This window comes from Anticarsia gemmatalis, chromosome 6, assembly GCF_050436995.1.
Source record: "Anticarsia gemmatalis isolate Benzon Research Colony breed Stoneville strain chromosome 6, ilAntGemm2 primary, whole genome shotgun sequence".
NCBI classification, from domain to species: domain Eukaryota; kingdom Metazoa; phylum Arthropoda; class Insecta; order Lepidoptera; family Erebidae; genus Anticarsia; species Anticarsia gemmatalis.
Window position 1 is genome coordinate 1621340 of NC_134750.1, and position 21940 is coordinate 1643279.

At 34.0% G+C, this 21940-nt stretch overlaps 2 protein-coding genes across 2 annotated transcripts in view; one reads left to right on the top strand and one right to left on the bottom strand.

Annotated features, from left to right (window-relative positions):
* The window catches only part of Ance-3 (angiotensin-converting enzyme Ance-3), a 179870-nt gene that overhangs the window by 147619 nt on the left and 10311 nt on the right, over positions 1-21940 (bottom strand). Inside the window, exons 2-7 of the mRNA XM_076115152.1 lie at positions 12086-12244; positions 11378-11618; positions 10992-11074; positions 10519-10725; positions 9499-9668; positions 8719-8843 (exon numbers count right to left, since the gene is read on the bottom strand). Of these exons, the coding sequence (XP_075971267.1) occupies positions 8719-8843; positions 9499-9668; positions 10519-10725; positions 10992-11074; positions 11378-11618; positions 12086-12244 (985 nt within the window). The remainder of the gene's footprint in view (positions 1-8718; positions 8844-9498; positions 9669-10518; positions 10726-10991; positions 11075-11377; positions 11619-12085; positions 12245-21940) is intronic.
* On the top strand, positions 4159-7477 carry LOC142973465 (UPAR/Ly6 domain-containing protein crok-like). The gene is made up of 3 exons (XM_076115156.1): positions 4159-4255; positions 6461-6622; positions 7238-7477. Exons 1-3 carry the CDS (start codon positions 4201-4203, stop codon positions 7444-7446), a joined length of 426 nt encoding a protein of 141 aa, XP_075971271.1. The 5' UTR covers positions 4159-4200; the 3' UTR covers positions 7447-7477.

Consider the following 21940-nt stretch of genomic DNA (forward strand, 5'->3'; position numbering starts at 1 on the left):
ACAGATTTTTTTTATTATTCAAGCTTCGTAATATGTATCATTAAGAAAACGTTTATAATACATAATAATATGTCATGTGGAAGATATTTGCTCCGTGTGAGAATCGAACCCGCGAACTCACGACGCACTGGTAAAGGCGTGGAAACCACTGCGCCACGGGGGCCGTCAAATGCCTTTGTATATATGTAAAAAATAAAAATTATTTTCATACAAACATACAAAACTAGAATTTAGCATTACAAATAAGTTGTTTACGTTCCGCTATCCGAGTGAATATCGATCGAAACACGTTTTTACATAATTTGTAAATATTTCTGCAATTAACGACATTTACATCTCACATCTTAGGTCTTGAGATGACAAACCGGTCTTAACTAGTGCTTTCAAAACGGTATTCAATATGAATATAAAAATAGATACAGCGTTACATCATCTGCTAAAATTATGTTCACAAAATTTTATTTATTATGCTTTCTACTTTCTAGAACATCATTTCAAAAGAACTATTTCAAATAGAAAGTTCTAAAAATAATTAAGACTTTGGGAACCAGACATAGGGTTTTCCTACAAAATTATTTAATTATAATATAATTTTGAAAACCCTTGCAATTTAATAAAACTACCTACAAACTTAATCTTTCAGTTAAAAAATCGAAGCTTATATGCTCCGATTGTTTTTAACAGAAGGATTAATTCCTTGTTCTTTTTATAAAAAAATATACGTTTTCAACGTTTATAATTAAATATCATAGGTGTAGAAAAAGTTTTTTTCGGTAGAATAAGTAGTTGTGTTAGATTAAGGCTGTAAAGGACATGAAAAAATGTCTAAATTATAATCCTACTGGATAGCCGATGCACACAATGACATAAATATTATTATCTGCTCTCGGATTTGCATCATTAGTAAATATAATATACTATTGAAACATAGTATTACATTCACAATTTCTCAATTATTTATAATTTGTCATCACTTTTAATTTCAATTCAAAATATATGTATACGGAACCATGACATTTGGTATTGAGGTGTAGATCTGAATCGGGCACAATGTGAACTTGACCTCGTTGCGCTCGCGCAGACGAACACACAAAAAAACTGTAGTATTTGATGTTACGTAGATATGGGAAACACTGGAAGTGGCAAGGAGAATGAATTTTTATTACTTCTTTGAATTTTGGTAACTGAATAGTTTAAACAGGATAAATTTTGGGGCACTGAGTAAAATGCATATTATCAGCTAACAGGAAAATTACGGAAGATAACTTTGGAAGTGAGTCATTGATATTAGCTAGATCAAAGTAACCGAAATAAAACGTTAGTAAACAACGTTATTGTTCAACTCAGACGCGACAAACTAAGTCGGACATAAAGAAATGGCCGAGATGAAGTCTAAAATGATTTGTTAAAAGCAAGCTTTAATAAAGCTGTGGAATATTCGCAAATTTTTCGCAATTCGCAATTCGTTCAAAGAAACAGGGTTATGCAATTACTTATCTGCGAAACATATAGTTTTATAAATCTATAAACTAATAATTAACATACACAATAAACCAAAGGTCGACAGTAAAACTAGTAGGAAGTTGTACAGTTTCACTAGAGATAATACTAATTACGGTCTATTCAATAATCTTTAGATCTATGTAAGTGGCTGTGCGCGTCTGAGATGCGCGTGTGTTACGTAACAAGGCACTGTAATCGTTAGTATTAATTTCCGTGAATTTTCTACTACGCACACGCTAAATAACTGTGCGATTTATAACGTTATGGTTATTTGTAATCGTTATGATAACGATGTAGTTATTGCTTTATTTGGAAGGATGGTAGAGGCGTTTGAATTTGATATTGTTAATAATAACGTTGTTATTTTATGAATATTTTAATTTGTAAACGATCATAGTAAATTAATAAGATGATTAAAATTTTAAGTACGTGTCTTATTGTGGAAAGCAGTAGAAGCAATTAAAGCTTCTACAGAATATTTCATGTATAAGTTGAAACGCCTTAATTATCATGCTTTTCATCTTAAAATTTGTCTTGTGCTCCTGATATTTATATTGCTCGCTCAACCAGCTTAATAGTTGACGCCTATTATAAACGAGATGGAAAGAAAGGAGGGCGTAAAAACTAAAAACTTGATACTCAAATAGGCTCATAAAGAAATATTTTTAGAACGAAAACACAAAAAGAATTGAGTGTTACATGTCGCATTTTTAATGCTGCTGCATGCTATTTTTAACGTTATGTGACTACAAAAAGCTATAACACCTATTATAACGTTGCACATCACTCAGTCGTACGTTTTATAATTTTGCGTCGATTCATATAGTTTCCCAACACGCGGTGTTCTACATTTCACAACGACGGCTTAGATTTAATTATTATGTAAAAAGCAAGTCCCACTAGTTATTTAACTATTGTACAACGTACAGTTTTAATAATAATATGTAATGAAAAAAGAACTGTTATTATTTTTAAATTGTTTAGTTTTGTTACGTAAATAATTTTAAATATAAATGTAATATTTAAAATTAAATATAATTTGTAAATGGAATGTTTAATTATTAAAATGTTAAACATTATTTTACATATTATTGCATAACGTGAATGTTTTAACTAAATTAATGTCAAAAATAATCTAAGTGCTTCTATTATAACAAAAAAAAGGACAAAACGAAAAAATATTTAGTAAGATAATCCAAAAATAATAGTCAGAAATACACTAATAAATAAAAGTGCGCTCTAAAACCACAACTGGTGCTCGCGACGCATAAATGCAAAATATCGAATTCTGGAATGTAATTTTTGAGACTCAGATTTGTGACCTAGAAAACATTATTTCTTTAACACCTTCTCGGCAAGGCAATCTGCCTTTTTTTGTAATTCTTTAAAAACTTAAAACTTCCTCCTTCTTTTAAAAATTGGTTAAAGGTTTGATAGTAATGTAGCCTTTATACTATAGAAATATACAGGAAAGGATTTAGAAGAATCACCAAGTGACAGTAGCTGTTGACCTAAAAAAATATATTAGAAAAATACTGAAAGTTACTAATAAAACATGTCTACCTAAGTAATAGTATGTAAATAATAAGGAAATATGTTGTCGTGAGATGTCGATCAAACAATCATTGAGCGCAATATTTATGTAACGTTGCTTGCACATCGCACGTGCGTGTTACATCAATGTAATCACTTAATTTTACTGATTGATGGGAGTACAAGAAGGGGAAGCTGGAAAACTGATTGAAAGAGCCTGCATTGAAATAGGCAGTTGGAACAACCAATCGACTCTCACGCAAGAAAACGCGAAGGTGGTAACAGTATCTTCGCACACAACGCTTGGTTGTTTTTTAAGAATGAAATGATAAAATTTGTTAAGGTTTGAGTTCGGTAATGTGTCTAGGAAAAGGCTCGTTACCTATTACATGGGACTAACATTGTTAATAGTAAACGTGTATTGCCCACACATTTAAATGTTATATACTTCGTGTTAAATGAAAGTAGTGAAAGATGAGTGGCGTTTTCCTACAACATACGGGATTGAGAACACTTCTAGGTAACATGATAACCATGATGCAAGTGTATATGTTTTTTGGATCTATATTTTTACAGTGAAAACAGACTACGCAGAGTACTTAGCCAACTTTGTAATTTTACACCTGTAATTTTTAACAATACCCTAGCTTTGCCCAGAGTGTACAAGTTTCTGGATAAAATTGATGGCTTTATACTGATATCTATACTAATATTATAAAGCTGAAGAGTTTGTTTGTTTGTTTGAACGCGCTAATCTCAGGATCTACCGGTCCGATTTGAAAAATTCTTTCAGTGTTAGATAGCCCATTTATCGAGGAAGGTTATAAGCTATATAACATCACGCTACGGCCATTAGGAGCGGAGTAGCAACGAAAAATGTTACAAAAACGGGAAAAATTATGACCCATTCTCTCTTGTGTGACGCAAGCGAAGTTGCGCGGGTCAGCTAGTTATAACTAAAATACGAATAACGATACTCTAGAAAAAATTGACAATTGTTTTTCAAAATCAATATCGCATATCAGAAACTCCCAACAATCCTAAAGTCCCTATAAGAGGTATTTGGTTTACCTATTGTTATACACACACAAGTCTTCGCTAACTCAATTACGTGAACGACGACATAATTCAGTCCACCGCCACATTTCACTGTACGCGATCATTATGAAGTACTACGTATCTGTATCCGTGGTTAGTTTACTGTGTTTTGTTGAATATGGTAAGTTTTGTAATTAATAAACGTTTATTTATTAGAGGGTAGTACAGTAGACACAATCATCAATTAAATAAGAAACATGTAGGCGGATAATAGGCTATTTTTTATACAAAATGGGGCAGTGATAGCCAAATGGTCTAACATGTCACCCCAACAGAAGTGGTGGGGTGATTTGCTTAAGAATCTGCTTAAACGATGCAAACAAACATCGCAGAGAACTCTATCTCTAAAGCCTTCAAAGCTCCAAAGCCAAACGATACCTCCAATAACCGCTCAAGACTTTCCTCATCCTTTTCGCATACCGAGTGGGGATTTTTGTCCAGCATTGGGACAGTAATGGGTAAAATAAATGTATGTATAATTGTATAAGAATAGCTATAAATATGATTCGTACTGCTCTATCAAAATTCAGTCAGAATGATTATCGAATTTATTTTTTCTGACGCAGCATTTTTGAAAGCCTAGTTTCTACTTTCTATTTTAATGTCTTGATTGTGTAATTTGATCTTTTGAATTGTTATAGTATTAAATTTTGTTGTTATTCACTTAGACCAGTCTGACTTATGGCAAAATATAATAAATCTATGTATCTGACATTTCTATCGAGTTACCTTTAATGCTTTATGTAGAGAAAGCTTAAGTACCATTTCATCTCAAGTGTTGCATGATACACTGGTATGTTTTCAGTGTCTAGATAAAATTTTATCCCTTTAATATGTTTGGAATAAGTACTAATGTATGTTTAACCAGATGTCTGGTTACCATAATACAAGCCTCATTTAGTTTCAAATCATAAGACCGCGTGTGAGTAAACTACTTAAAGACCTTTATTTATAAGGTGAATCACATTAGTTAAACGCTTGTTTGTCGTTTAAAAGTTACTATGAATGCTACCCTCTAGCATCCTCTGCCGGCAATAGCCTATGCCCAATATCAATTAAAGGTAAATGGAATTTTTTCCGCAAGGAAAAAGAAAATGCGAGCTTGTGACTCACAAAACCGTATTTGTTTGGCTTAATTCAGTGCATATATACGCTAGAGTAACATTGACACTATATTAGTTTCTATGCAATATGCCTTACTACTAAATATATTTTGTGTAGTTAAATGTAAAACTTCTTCCGATTGTCTTGTCATCATTGTAATACGACAGCCATTTAACCATACAAATGATGTAGACCATAACACAGTAAAAAGATCTGTTGAGAAAACACCGAGTAACTCATACTGTAAAATATCGGAAATGAATAAAAATAATGAGTTATTGATACTTATGTTTAACTACTTAGGTGTTATTTATTGCGTTGTGGTATACTATTGTATGCGTTAGAGCGTTTCAATATGTGTGTATTTGTAAGTTACGAAATACTGTAGAGTATAAGTAAATTAAGTGCTCATACATTTTTGCTTTAAAATGTTAACAACATATTCTTGATATTAACAATCTATGCAATATAATAGTCAATATTTTATCAGGCTTAAACTGGTTTCTTAAATATTACAATTAATTGGATCATCTAAGAATTAAATGGTTTAATAGTAATTATTTCCGATTACACACTATATCAAAAACTTTATAAATTGTTTGAATTCGAAAAACCCAATCTGCTTATTAGTTTCAGAGTACACCGTTAAAGATAAAATTTTATTTTATCACAATTAGATCGAAATTTCGAATTACCATTATTTACAGCGTAAAGAATAACTATCAAAATATCGCCCTAAATCCCTTGATTTCTAAATAAACTAGTTCACGACACAGAAGAAACCTTACAAACTACCAAATTGGATTACAGACCGCGTCGCCGACTGAACTTGGCTCAAATTTTATATATCACGTTACAGATATGTAGAGTGTTTGACCTATTTTGTACTTAAGTATAACTTGATAACAACATATGTATGAGAGATATTTTAATGTTATACTGGCAATCCTATTTATTTTCTGGATCTTATTCAGAAAAAAATACAACTTTCCATTTAAAATCTAGTTACAGCTCGAAAATTAAGCTGTAGGCTTGATTGATCCAGTAATAAAGGTATTAGTTCTTTTACTTTTTCCGGGACCAGTAAATAATTCTTTTCTCTATATTGCTCTGCCTGCGAATGTAAAACCAACATAAACTTTAACAACATAACATCTCATCTAACATTTTCCTGTCAATCAAAATACAACCCTAATTAAAAAAGATACGTATCAAATTCCAGCATCATCAATCCTCTGTTACGACTGTAACAGCGCGTTCGACCCTCGCTGCGGGGAGCACTTCGACTCTTTCAGTCTGGGCATCATCAACTGTTCGCTGAGAGACCCTCCTGAACATCTGGACGCTCCCGAGCCTACGTTCTGCAGGTCGATTAAGATGGAAAGTAAGTACTTTGTAACAGCTTGTAATTGCCACTGAAATTAGGTCTCTATTTATATCATAGCTAGACTAATAGATTAGTTCTTACTTTTAAACTCTCGCGTTGCATGTTTCGGGATTCGGCAAGGTTGCACTCGTGCACACTGCGAGTGCAACCTGCGCCGAAACGTTAAGCATTTTAAGGTAAAATGCGTGTTCGCGTTAATTCCCGTATTCTATTATACATTAATAGATTAGTTGGTTCATCGAATGGTAGTGAAGACTTACTTAAGTCAAGAAAGACTCATATGATAATGCGAGTTGCAACTGCATAAGTTTTTTTTGCCTTCAATAATGCAATTACCCTGCATTTGCAGGAACTGTACTAGTATATCGTTTTGTTATTGTTATTTCCTGTAACATTTAACTTAAAATGAGCTCGTTTGGAACGTTAAAGGAGCTTATTGGTTCCCTTTGTATAAATTCTTAATATTTCCTCGTTACTCTAATGAAAATTATAGAAGAAAGTAACCCCTTTGTCACAGAGGTATTGACAACATATAGATGTTACTATCAAATCAAAACGTTTGCATGTTTGCTTTGCTTTAAAATTGTTCTAACAAACTACTCTTAATTACAGTCGACGGTAAAGTCCGAATAGTCCGTCAATGCGGTTACCTAGCCGAAGAAGATGCAGCCACCACGCCCTGCCGGCGAGTAGTCGGCAACGGCGACCTATTCGTCACCTACTGCACTTGTAACACAGATCTATGCAATACCGCCGCCAGTCACCAACAGGTGACGCTATTCACAATTGCCATGTTGTTGCTGTTAAGTTTATGTTATTAATTGTGGAATTAAATGGTGTTAGAATGTTGAATTATTTTTTTCTTTGGTGTCAAACTTCATAGTTATCGTGTATTGTTGTTTAATATAAAGTAACTTATGTATTTAATTTTTTTTACCATGTAACACCTATTGTCCCTTAGTATATGTTCCGTAATCAGATCCCCGTACCGTACGAACTATTATTTATGTATTTATTTATTTATTTTAAACTGAATATACAGAAATGTATAAAGGCGGACTTAATGCCAGGGCATTTTCTGTTAGTCTACCTTGGGTTGATGCAGAGATTATTGTGAAGGTGTTTAAAAGAGGAAGGCGAGTAAAAAGTTGATGATTATTAAGACCTATGTACACATATATTACCTCAGCAGTACTAACAGCTTGACGACAAACAAAAAGCTTTCTTACTTAGTATTAGTAAGAAACAAAAGTGAGCACATAAAACAGATTTTACGCAACCGAACCACAGACCGAACTCCGAAATTTCTTACCCACTTAAACCTAAACAAATCTGTCAACAATATGCAAATCGAATCCACTGACGGATTAGTTGCTAAACAGTCATTACATTATATAACATAACGCGCATTGTTTACATTACAAGTCGGAAGTCTCGGTGTAACCTGGATTGCTGCTTGCGTACTAATCGTGCGATAGGACATTAATCAGTAGAGCATTACTCCAGATAAAGTGATGTAAGAGGAAGTTTAGTGATCTGTGTATTAAAGTTTTAAATGAGAAACTATGATTTTGCATTGCATTTATTTTGTAGATACTCCACTATTGCAAAATAGGTACTACGGTACGTAATTTTGATGGCAATTCTTTGTTCAAAAGCATAAAAAAAAATATTTCGTTTGTAATTTACGTTCATAAAAGTAAGAACTGGTATAAAGTCAAAGCTAAAAAAAGAAATGGGATTGTACTAGACCACACTAGACTATTTACTATTTGAATATAAAGTCCAAAGAAGATTACACGTTTGTTCCGAACTATGCTAAAAAATTACGTATGTATTTTTAGTTTTACCTATTTAAATATTTTTTATTAATTATGTATATTTGGAGGAATGTCGATGCATACTAGGCTGATACGGAAATATTCCGACATGTCTATTTCTCTATTTTCGAACAGTCGACAGCGTGACATTGTTTCTATGTTGTTTTCAATATTGTGATAACTTATAACGTTCAATACAAGGCAAGCTTTATTCTTTAACGAGAGTTTCTTTAGTATAAGGTAAAGAAACAAAAAGTAAAACAACCAACATACCAGGATTAGCTCCATCTCTGAACACCTTGGGCAAGTGCCTGTACGCGAGGAAGTACTCTATGTGCGCCATCTCGTGGTGAGCTGTGATCAAGTCTTTCATCTCCACGTGAGTGCACATCTTGATCCTGGAAATTTTGGGATAAAATCTCTTGAAACGGTCGAAAAAAATAAATAACATATTGACTATTCACGCTAGATTTTTGAATTGCTGATTGGTTGTTTTTAGCGAATAAAAAGGTCCAACTGTTTGGGCACCGATTTTCTTTACTTCCTTTATTTTGTTGGTTTCTTCTTTTATACATTTCTTATTTTTCATAGTCTTTTTATACTGTCTACCAAACAGATTATAAGAATTTTACGATGAGGCCCTTACATACGCAATATTTTATAAATTACTTTATTGCGAAGACTAGAACATCTGTCTGTACATCACGCAATGACGCACGTCAAGACAATTAAACTCGTAGTTATTATTAACCACATTAATATAATATGAAACATCTGCGTTGCACGAGTTTCTTGTCTTTCTTTTATGTTTTGTAGCTTAACCACAAAAAAAGCATGACTTGTGCCATTGAAACGTCAAAAAAATATTATAAATATTTTCTTTTTTGTTAATTAGTCATAGTTTAGTTTAACTATTTCATTTGAACTAATTTAATTGTTAGTGAAGGTCTTCTTCTTATCGTATAATTAGTGATCAACCTAGTGTCAAAGTTGTTCAAGCCGCCCAAAGGCCTTTGACGTGGCTTAGTGTACGTGAGAAAAAAAATTAAATACCTGTAATCATGTTGGTTACAAAAGTCCCAGGCGGAAGGTTGGCAGTGTATATGACGGTCAGCTGGCTGCTGTAGAGCACTGAGGGCCCAGAAGTCATGAGGCATTGCTGACATGTTCATAGACACGAAGAACTCTTCAGCCAGTTGGAACATGGTGAGAGGAGTGTAGCCCTGGAAGACAAAATAATGGCATGATTTTTCACAACTGTTGGATGAATAGAAGATGTATGGATGTGAATGAAGCGAGGGAAGTTTGTAGTGGTCGAAGTGTGTGGTGTCTTTTTCATTTGTTTTTACCTACTGCTATGGGAAAACTGGGTGATTTTATGCATGTACAGTCATCATACAATGTATGTATGTGTATGTATAAATACATAACATACATATGTATGTATGACGGATTAAGTTGCTTAACAGTATGAATGTTAAGACTATAGTTTGTATACTGACAGAGTTTTTAAGTTGCATGTTAAAGCTATAGTCCGATATGCAAACGAATGTGTCAATTTTAAAGTATTTTTATCAATGCATATTTATACTTGTCAAACTCGTCTCTACTTTTACTTTAACTAGTTTATTGTCAAAAACATCATCATGTTTCTAATATATTTTTTGGAAAAGTTTCGCATATATTCCAGACAGGGAATGAATTCTGACTACCAAATGCCACTAACCTCCGGTTTCTTTCATTTAGCGGTAGTTTATCTATTCAATAGCGTTAAATCTAGTATAAAAAACGCTATTGAATAAATTAACTACCGATAAATATGCTCAGAAACCGGGGGTTAGTTGTTTATCTTCTTAGAGAGGTTTACAATTAATCAATCGGATACCGTACACAATTAGGGAAAACATTCTATCGCCATAATATATTTAAAAAAAAACACTAAACAGCGCATAACCGTTTAACATAAAAGCGCACAACATTTGAATTTTTATCAATCACTATTAAAATGAGGGTATTTCCAATTTAAAAAGTTAACTTCCGTATGAAAAGCAACTAGCAATTTATTACACGAACCTGTTGCACCATCTCAGGCGTCACATCTACCAGCGTCTTTCCAGGGTACGGCAGCGTGAACGGCACGATACCAGCCCAGCTCTGACCCCACATGTCACCAAGGATATGAGCCGGGATTGGTGCTGAGCGAGAGATTCTCTCAGGACCATAGCTTTCACGGAGACGACGGCGGACGTACGCGTGGAGCAGCTCGTATAGAGGTTTCACCTGGAGTCATGAAAAAGGTTTTATTAATAAAATAATTAAGGGTGGGTAAAGTTAAAAATGCAACTGTGTAATACTTAATTATAATTTTTGACGGTACATAGAGGATCAGTACATTTTTTTACTAGATATAAGTATATCAAACATCTTTATCACAAGCTTAGTTGTTAGAGCAAATAATGAAACTCGCATGCATTATTGAACTCTAGTTTAAATTGATAATAGAAAATGTAGCAGTGTTTATATAAACAGTGTCAAGTTAATATTACCTGCTCCCAAACTTCATCGACTTCTTGCCTCATGTTTGCAGTTTCGTAGGGGAACATCCAGTAAGCAGAAGCATCAGTAAAATCTGTTATAATGAAATATTTTTTAATATACCTGCGCATACAAATATACACACAACATACATTTATGGGGCTGCTATCATTTTACTTAATATTGCAGCGCCTTACGTATTATAAAAGCAATACACGCAGCGACAACTTTAAACTGTTAAACTAACAGGCGCTTCACATTTACGTAGTAACTTTTTAATCATCTCGCTGTAAACGAGTGTTAGCAGACACTTATAAATAATATTTACAAATTTTCCTTGAATTCTGCTGAAATACAATTCGCATAATGTGCTGTACTTTTACAAAGTTTCACTTACTGTTTAATCTAGCAGCCTGATTAGTCAAATCGACGAGCTGTTCATATAAATCCCTGATCCGTCTTCCAGTGACCCTTCTCCATTCAGTCCAGATATGCTGCAGCTCGTCCCAGTCTCGGGAGTGAGACATGATGTACTGGAGCTCAGGCTGGAGGTGGAGGCCGCATTTGAAGGGCTCGTTGTACGCGCAGGTTTCAGCTGTGTTGTAGACTGCTAGCATGTCGTTTATTATGCGGTTGTACTGGAAATTGAAATAGATATAATTAACATAATAATATGTTAATTCTTTGCGTATTTTTGTTGAGAATGTGGCTGTACTTAATCAAAACTTTTTGTTAGCAAAAAAAATAATAAATTGTTGGCATAATTTTGTGTCAAGTTTCAAGACACAAAATTATGCCAACAATTTATTATTTTTTTTGCTAACAAAAAGTTTTGATTAAGTAAGTAATGGGTTACAATGTCCTTTTTACTTTGGACTTAACATAAAATATGTGACGCACAAAGGACTCCTAGATCCTTAATTAATCTTAGATTAATTCATTAAGTTTTTTTTACATGGAGTACAATTTAACGTTAGGTAATTTTATAGTTTCAATACTTAAGTAACTTATCCTTAAGTTGTTACGAAACAAAGTTGTACCATACCTATGGTAAATATTGCTTCAACAACAGCTTAAATAAATCATATTTCTTTCTTAAACTTACTCTATCAAGTTGATCGGGTGGCAACGCAGCAGGTCCAATAATAGACAACAGCCTTAACTGTCTGAACGTGGCATAATCTCTGAGAGCTCCCCGAGGTATCTGCTGGGCAGCCTCCCATAACCCTCGCTGGAACAGCGTGTAGCGTTGCTGGGCGTCCAACTGAAAAGGACAAGATGTGTTCAATTCAATTCAAAATATCCTTTACTTCGTAAACTTCTTACAAAGTATTTGAAGTAGTCAATACATTGATGAACAGTTATGATATGAGGTGATAGATATGTGGCGCCCATAGCCAGTTGTGCTCACCAGTCGGTAAACGATCGGTAGGCTAAACAACCATTGGCGCGGTCATTACATAGATGGGTGACCGCATAGTGGTAATTGAACTGGGCGTGTCCGTGCTTTGGAAAACACGTAATTCGGTCTCGGTTGCTGTCGATTAAGATAACAGTCGCTAAGCCACGTCAAAGGATTTAAGGCGGCTTGAACAACTTTGACACTAGGTTGACCACTAATCGTATGATAAGAAGGAGGGAGAAGATCAGATTAGAATGTGCGTGGAGTTATGTGGTCTACTTTCCTAAGTAGAAGTGGTTGAGAGACCTTGGGTTTGATATATCTGGAGTGTAGTGCGCAGTTTCATGGTTATGTAGTCACGTTTGTTTTATAGTCACTGATAAAGTTGGTAATCTTACTACGAGTATACGGTGTCTAGGCGTGTTGTAATTAATATTGAAAAACTATGATTTAGCTGGTACTCCGAGTAGCAAATTATCAATAGTACAGAATCTATTCGAAGAAGAATTGCAACGTATTTTTCAAAATCAGGCCTTTAGCAGGAGTCATTACTGTAGCATATAATTAAATACGACGTATCCCTTCATACGACAAATACAGCTACAATTACAAGTCAATTAATTTGACCACATTTACATAGGAGTTATTATTCAAAAAAAAAAACACAGTTATAACACAATTAAGCTAAAATATTTGTTATAAAAATTAGGTTATAAGTTTTTATCGCACCCTACATTACCTACCTCTCTACTACAACCAACCGGAACTAACAATAGACCCAGAAAATGACCATTCTCAAGTACTTCTAAACATCGTCTTCCAAACATCACCTTCAATCAATTAATCATCCAAACCCACAACTAATACCTAACACTTCAAAAAACTAAAAGCAACATATTGCCTCAACAAAGAACAGTTTTCAACTGGGTCCTATTTTACTAAACGAAAGACCAAACAAACAGTCATAACAAAGAACAGTTTTCAACTAGGTACAATTTTTCATTTAAAACAAACACATAACGTATTCTGCTCATGGTGTCACGGTAATGACAAATGCTTGTGTGTAACGTAAGTGATCGTGTGAACTGATGGCATCCTTGTGTGCTTGTATTATGCAATATTGTACTTGAGATATGTATGAGTATATGATAGAAGAGAATTATCAGAGCTGTATTCTTTCAAGAGTTCGAACCTGAGGTTCATCAATAACTTTTCGAAGATCGAAGTTATCTGTATTCTGTATAGTAGAAATCATTATCACTAACTCTAACGATGAATGGAAACTACGCGATGAAACCTTGCATACCTTATTTTTTTTCTACATTATAATATAATTATTGATAATTTTCTTAGCTTCGGAATTCGTTGTGTTATTTGATAGAGTATATTATTTCACTATCAATTTTGAAAACTATCGCAATACCGCCTCTCTGCCACTCCGAATAGAGACAAGTATCTTTGTACATTGCTTTTCAGGGATTTGGTCAAAATAATCTGTTTTCAAAGGTTTTAATCTCCGTTGCAGTCAAATGGAGAAAACTTAAATAACATCTAAATACCTACATAGCCGTTCGGCCTTTTATACTTGGCTATCTTAACCACTGGAAAATTTTCCAGTAAACAATAACATAATTACGTTTTAAACTATCATTTCGTTTTTCTTTGTCTCAGTCCCCGTATATTAAAGTATTTGAAATAATAACAGTAATCTAAAAGATCCACAAACAAAAAGGTATCAGTCTTTTGTAACTACGCAATTGAGACCCGTTTAAATATTATATTATAGTAATTATATATCCATAAATAATATTTATATACCAATAAATAACGAGACCAATTATTTGTTAATCTTCGTTATTAAAGTAGCACGTCAGAGAAACAAGTAGCAGAAAATTAAATGGGTTACTTGGAAATAATTTTAGGTAGGTACTAAGAGTTTCTATGTAGGTATGGCATATAGAACAAAAGCAAAACTGTTTGTTGCACAATTGATCTACTATCTATATAATACCTCTATACGTTTTCAAACACTTTATTTAGCTGCAGTTTTATCCTTCCAAGTCATTATGATATAATATATGACAAGGGCTTTGCTACTAAAACGTTGTCTATATCTAGGCTAATGTCGTTCTTTCTAACATAGAAATTACTTATATTTTTAATGAATTCACACATTTTGTCTATTTTTTAGAATACTAAATGATTAAATTATTGATTACGGCTCTGCGATTTGAATTTTAGAGATATTTGTATCAGCCTGATGCCAGTCACTCTACCTAATATCGGAGTCTTCAAAAAAAACGTAATTAATATAATTTTACCTCATACGGAAATTGTATCAAACACACTGATTAACAGTCATTACTTTTATTGCATCAAAATTATATCATAACGAAATAAATAAGCCAATTAATCTCCACAATATATTTAAGGCTGTAATTATTCAATGACGTCACTATCATCACGCTAAGATAACAATGACTGAATCATAGATGTTTTTATCACTATTATATGTGACTCAGGACAGTGATTATCGTGAATCATACTAAAATGACGATCTGAATACCTATTGTTATAAGTGACAATAAATTTACATAGAATTGCAATAAAGTGCTTCTTTCAAAGTAGATATCGGTTAAGATAAATATCATGTCGCTTTTGTATTAAATAGCTGGTTAATTTAATTTCCTTAAAACAAAGTTTCTTTAGATTTAGTTGAAACCTTGCATGCCTGAGAGTTCTCTAAAACAGTTCTTGGAAGTATGCAAAGTCTCAAGGTCCATCCTTTATTACGGGAGGAGACCCTTGCCCAGCAGTGGAACATTATGGGTCTCCTATAAGTTTCTTTTGGAAATAGTGAAGACACGCCAGAGGAGATCAAGGGGACACGAGATAAGATTTGACCCCTCTTTGATTTACATTTTGTAGACATGGAATCTTAGTTGAAGCACATACTAGGTACATTTTTATTGGTTAATTAAGTATGTCTCCTGGTAGACTTTAGTGCTTTGATGCAGTTTCTGTAAGACACTTTGTTGTTTCTGGAAGGGGTTGATTTTGCTTTAAAATGAATTGTGAAAACCAAAAATAGGACCAGCAACTTAGCACAAAGAAATGAAGACAAATCTTGAGCTTATATTTATTTCCTGAACTCATATAAGATTCTGGTATGTGAATTTATTTTTTATTTGTTTCCCAAAACAAGACGGGTCAACATCTTACTTAATTGGAATTGTAACAAAAAATCTTCAATTAAAATAATACCTAATTTTGTGAAGTAATCTTGTAATTAAAAACGTGTGATAAAGATTTGTTCACACTGTTTTTTGGTATTACCGGATAAAGGTTTTTGAAGCGCTTATTTGTTATTTTTAGTATTACACTTCTGCCAAAGTGTTGGTACAGAAATTAAGCAAAGCCGGTTGAATTTTCAGCAAGGCTTCTACATCTTTCTCTATTTGTGACACTTTTTCATTCGATGTATTAAGTGATTATATGTGAGTGTATTAGCTCAAAATTTTTGTATTAAATGTGAGTTTGGGAGTTTATTTATTGCCTTTAAAATGCTGATATAAGTAAGATATACTTGAATTTGTTAGTTTAGTCCTTTCTAAACAGAATACCGATATTAAACGGCCGAAAATGTGTTAATGGATTATTACAGCCACTGTAATTAGAAGTATGTAATTGTTATTTGGTCACTGCCTCTCGCCGTTAAAAAAAGGCATGCTTTAATGGTCATAATATGTGTATAGATAGACATTGGTCCCACCATACCAGAAGTAAATATAGGAATCTATTATGGCAGCACGTCCGAAAGACTATCTATACTAATATTATAAAGCTAAAGAGTTTGTTTGTTTGATTGTTCGTTTGAACGCGCTAATCTCAAGAACTACTGGTCCGATTTGAAAAGTTCTTTCAGTGTTAGATAGTCCATTTATCGAGGAAGGCTATAGGCTATATATCATCACGCTACGACCAATAGAAGCAAAGTAGCAATAAAAATATTACAAAAACGGGGAAAGTTTTGATCCATTCTATGTGACGCGAGCGAAATTGCGCGGGTCAGCTAGTTTGAAAATAAATCACGAAAAAAAATATAAAGTAAACCAAATAAAAAACTTCGCACTAAACCAAGATCACGGCCATGACATAAGTATTACGATCAAATGCTCAACAATTAAGAGCCTTAATACAGAGATACCATCTACACGCTCAAGTTCAAACTGATTCGTATCAACACAGTAATTATTCGCCATTTTACGTAATTTGTCTTATAATTACACGGTTTTCGTGGATAAACACTCATTGATCGTTTTTTTGCTGATGGGTAGTTGTTTAACTGATGTTTTTGCACAGGTTATGGTGTAGTTAGATCGTGTTCTTAGCTATAATCCTGTATAGCAGAGACTTTAATAAACATAAAAATAGCGTTACAAAGACACGAAACATGACAAAATATTTTTGCGCAAGATCATTGATAACGAGGAAAAGTAGCAAAAGAATCACAATTTTATAATATTTTAAAGTCGTTGAACTTTTATTTCACGAGGTGATTTTTTTATTATTATCGTCTGTAGAAAATGCTAATATGAGAACGTAAAATGTATTTCGTATTGTTGGATTCAAAAATTATTATTATAAGTTTGGTGCCATCAGAAAAAATCTAATTTGATTTACTGTATGACAAGAATGTCAAGGAAAGTGTGTAAGGATAGCACCAAGTGGCGATTTTTGGTGAAAATAGGCGTGATTATATCTTCAACATATATATCAACATATCTCATCGCTTACACCTCCTTCCAACTACGTGATAGAACTACTGGAAACTGTCCAAATAATGAGCACACATTTATAATTTGGCCCAAATAACATTGCTTATTGTTGCTAACAGTCTTGCACATAACAACCGCATACCTCGTTACAATAAAAGACAAATAGTATAATAATAGATACTCGATTTATATATGTGCTGTATCGTATCGTACTCTAAAGTACATACTTTAAGTAAATCAAGTTAGATCGTGACAAGGCAAAACAGACGATAATACAGAATGAATAATTAACTCATAAACGCGGTCTCAAGTTCAAAACCAGTTGGACACCGTGGGAATCACAATATGTAGCTGTTATACATATATGTATATATATGTACAGTAATGAGTATGTACTGTGATTACGTGATGAATTAATACAGGTGTTGTATGAATGCAACTAGGCTATTATGTAGTTTAAATAATAGATCTTAGGTTTAGTGTTAGAGTGTTAGGTCTGTAATAAAATATTGTTTAAAATAATAAATAACAACGTCCGTGGCGCTCAACTAAGCCACTGAACGTGAATATTGTGGTTTTGATTCCTGCACAAGGAAATATTCGTATTATTCTCAAGACTAGATACCTATGTACTATCGAACCAACTGAATCATGACCCATTTTGCCGACAATTCGCTTGACACCGTCAAAACAGTAAGAATATCATCTCTTTTGTCATAGTTGCACTTAGGACGTTTTAAACATGAATACGACTGTGTTATGATGTATCTACGACTACAGACAACTTTGACCTTTGTTAGCACAGTACTAGATACGTTTTCGATAAATCACTCTTAATTTGAATCTAGAATGTTAATAGTCTAAACTCTTTTCACAACGAAAAAATATATTTGTGTCAAATGTCAAATAGCACGTCATTTAGAAATCTGTGAAACGTTTCGATTAGGGTAACCACTATAGTCATTGCCCAGCATACAGTGATTGCCAACGTTCAGCAATAATACGTTTATTTTAAATTTCTACAATAACCAGTTCAAATTAATTGCAATATACCTATATCACTTTTAGAATACTGGTTACTTCTTTCGTTAAGTTTTAAAATTAGGTGGACAATTACTGTGATTTAAGAAGTCGTTTTTTATTAGTAATTTATTTATATGTTAACAAAGTTATTGAAACAAATGACTGATGTTCCTTTAGAAAGAATATTTAAGTTGTGTTTATAAAAGAGTAGGTACTATTAGAATATTATTGACCATAATAATAATTGTGTATACATTTCTTAACCGGGTAATAACTATACTGGTTACCCTATATTATTTTAATTTTTATAGTTACATTATTTCCTATAATGGACGCCCAAAGATTTGTCGCAATAATGACAGATAACAAATTCATTACCAAGGAAACGTAGGTTCAAGCGAATTTCGACCTACGTGTATATAGACGTATTTTAGAAAATGAGCACATGGTGGGTCATGATTCAGTTTGTTCGATAGTACATGCAGGAGTTGTCTTTAGGAAGGTAAGGTTACTAACTAGCCTTATCTACTTACCTAGACTATGTACCGTAATTAAATGTAACTGAATTCTACTTGTTAGAGTTTATAAACAGGTTATAGGTTCTATTTGTCACCAACCCAAAATATTTAAGCGGTAGATTTTATTACTCAACCATTTCAAATCTTTGATCCTACTATACCCGCAAAGCCTCGATCACGCCGATAATCAACCATTCTAGGATCTTTTCAAAAGACTGTGGCTCTAAGTTACTTATGGGGCTTCAAGACTCTTTAACCCTTCTTACAAAAGGCATATTTTCAAAATAAACACACACAAGACCTTACAGTAGCGGCTTCAATGCCGTGCACAAAATAATGAGACGTCTATTAATTCTCACAAGCGTGTGTGCATTGTCAATGATAGAGGACATTCCCATACTGTTGCACAATCAGTGGCTTCTAGTGATTTTGTATGAAGAACATTTTGTTAATTGAGAGAAGACAACACGTTTGATGTATAAAGGAAGAAGAGGTTTTCGAAACGAATGATTGAATTTGGTCGTGTTGTTAGATTGTTTGTGTTCTACATCTTCAAAACCATGAATTGGCATAACATTGCAGGCAAATCTGTCATATTATTATTATTATGTGTTAACTTACTAGTCAGTTAAATATGTCTACTTAAAATGATACATTTTATCTTAAATTTTTTGAGATCATTATTTGCAACAGAATAATCTTAAGCAAGCAGGCTAATAGGCATCTAGTATAGGATAAAAAAGCTCTTGGTTATGTGAAGACATTTATCATCATTGCGTCTCATAATTGTTATTATGAGACGCAATGATGATAAATGTCTCTTATACTTATAAGGACACTTTTTAGGAACTCTATGTTTTATATAAATTGGTGGATCTATCTTGTAAATGTCTAGTTAACAAACTTTGATAAAATTCGTCACAAATCTCATTGGCACTACAGCACTAACTCACACTAACAAACAACTCCATTCATGCCAAAAGTGGTTCAAGTTTACGAACAAAAGTACTACCGAGCACAAAACAACTAAAAATTTGGCACAACATGCAATCTATTTGCACTTCACTACCAATTTACGATGACCTCTCACACAAAATTGTGAAACAAAATTCAACTCTAGCGTGATAAAAATAAGGTTCATTATTTGTTGGTTCAGGGGTTAAGTTATGTTGGTTTTGTTCAGTGTAAGGTCAGGATCGTCTTTTGTCATCAATTAGCAGGGCTTCGTGTGTAGGTTGTGTGAATAGGTACTGGTGAACGCTAAAGTGATTAGCGGAAAAGTAAGAAAAGCTCTATTAAGGTTTAGGTCTATCCTAAGTAGCATGCGGAATCGCTTTCTAAAGCCTTGTATTTTTATAGGCACAGGTTGTCTTAACACTCTCTTCTTCTTGGTCGCTACACTCTTGACAGAGTGGTCGTGGTCGTCAGTCGTAGTCATCGGGGTTGGTAGCTCGCTTCACTATTCGTCGCCACTCGTCACGGACTGCTGCCTTTCTCGTACACTCATAAAGGGTACTATTAATAGCAGTCTTGACTTGGTCTGTCCAGCGCATCGGCGATCTTCCTCGCGGTCTTGTGCCATCCACTTTTCCCTGCACTACAAGGCGCTCGATAGATATATCTCCTCGTCTGGACACATGGCCAAAAAAGGTGAGGATTCTAGCTTGAACTATGGAGGATAGACGCTGCTTAATGCCGAGTTCATGGAGGATGGACTCGTTAGTTCTAAATTCTGTCCACGATACTCCAAGCATTCTTCTCCAGCACCACATTTCTAGGGCGTCTATCCTCTTCTTCTCACTCTCTCTCAAAGTCCACGTCTCGGCAGCGTACAGGAATATGGGGAGTACTAGTGCTCGAACAAGTCGGATTTTTGTGGCCTTGGTGATATCTCGGCTTTTCCATATTTTCTTGAGCTTGTCCATAGCTGTCCTTGCCATAGCCATTCGTCGCTTGATCTCCTCTACGCACCCACCATTGTTGGTTACCAGTGCTCCCAGATAGACATAAGATTGAACGACATCGCAGTTTGCAACTTTTGTGAGATCTGGCCAGTTGTTATTGGCGCGGTCGACAATCATTATCTTCGTCTTGTTGCGGTTGATCTTTAAACCAAATCCGAGACTAACCTGTTCCATCTTGCTTAAAAGGTTTTGCATGTTTTCAAGACTGGTCGCAAATAAGGTGGTGTCGTCGGCATAACGTAGATTGGATATTCTGATACCTCCGATGTTGACTCCATCTGCCCAGTTCTCAAGGGTGATCCTCATAACGAGTTCGGTATATATGTTGAACAACAACGGGGATATAATACATCCCTGACGTACGCCAGCACTGGGATGAAATGAGCTGGACAAAACATCGTCTGCTCTGACAGAAGCGAATCCGCCTTCGTAAAGTTGTCGCAGGAGGTGGACTAAGTGTTTTGGCGTCCCCATTGTTAGGAGAGTTTCCCATAGTTTCGGCCATTTTACAGAATCAAACGCCTTCGAGAAATCAACGAAACAAATATAGGTCGGTTTATTGAATTCCCTAGCTTTTTCAATAATTTGGCGTACAGTCAGGATCTGCTCGCGGGTGCCCTTCCCCTTCACGAATCCAGCTTGCTCGGGAGCTATTTCCTTAGACAGGTAAGATTTCAGTCTCTGATTTAAAATATGCAGCATAATTTTGCTTTTTTTTTAAATTTTTTTTAATTTTTTTTTGTCTTAACACTAAGGCAATGAAAAGTAGGACTTCCAGCTGCTACCTAGCTGCTTGCATGTATTAGTATATTATTATTATTATCATTCAATGAAAAAATTGTAATAGTTATTTTACGTAACTGTAAAAGTATATTTCGATAATTTTATTTTTCAAATAAGCTCCGATTTTCTTCTTTTACCTATCGTCGTAGCTGTAATTGCTCTAGATGACAATAGTTTATACAAAATGAAAAATCCAAAAGCTTTTTCCCTTAAAGTAATTGAAATCACACGCAATAAACGTACAATTAAAACTTTGCACCTTTACTATTTTTATCTACAATTAACAATGACTTACACACAAAAATGTCTCCGCAGCAGTGAAATTTAGTGCATGAGAATGAGTTAAGAGAAATGGGCTAATGTCTTACTGTTTAATTGTCTCGTTAAATGTATTATTTACTATAGAATATATAACATAAATAACAATTAAAATAGCGTACTAGTCGTAAACTCTTGTAGAGAATAATGTCCCAGCTTCGAGTCTCGGTTGAT

What these genes read in the sequence shown, in the direction of transcription:
- LOC142973465 (XM_076115156.1), top strand. Translation starts at nt 4,201, where the DNA reads ATGAAGTACTACGTATCTGTATCCGTGGTTAGTTTACTGTGTTTTGTT. An exon ending in ACTGTGTTTTGTTGAATATG is followed by an intron (nt 4,256 to 6,460) that starts GTAAGTTTTGTA and finishes ATCAAATTCCAG; the next exon opens with CATCATCAATCCTCTGTTAC. An exon ending in CAGGTCGATTAAGATGGAAA is followed by an intron (nt 6,623 to 7,237) that starts GTAAGTACTTTG and finishes TCTTAATTACAG; the next exon opens with TCGACGGTAAAGTCCGAATA.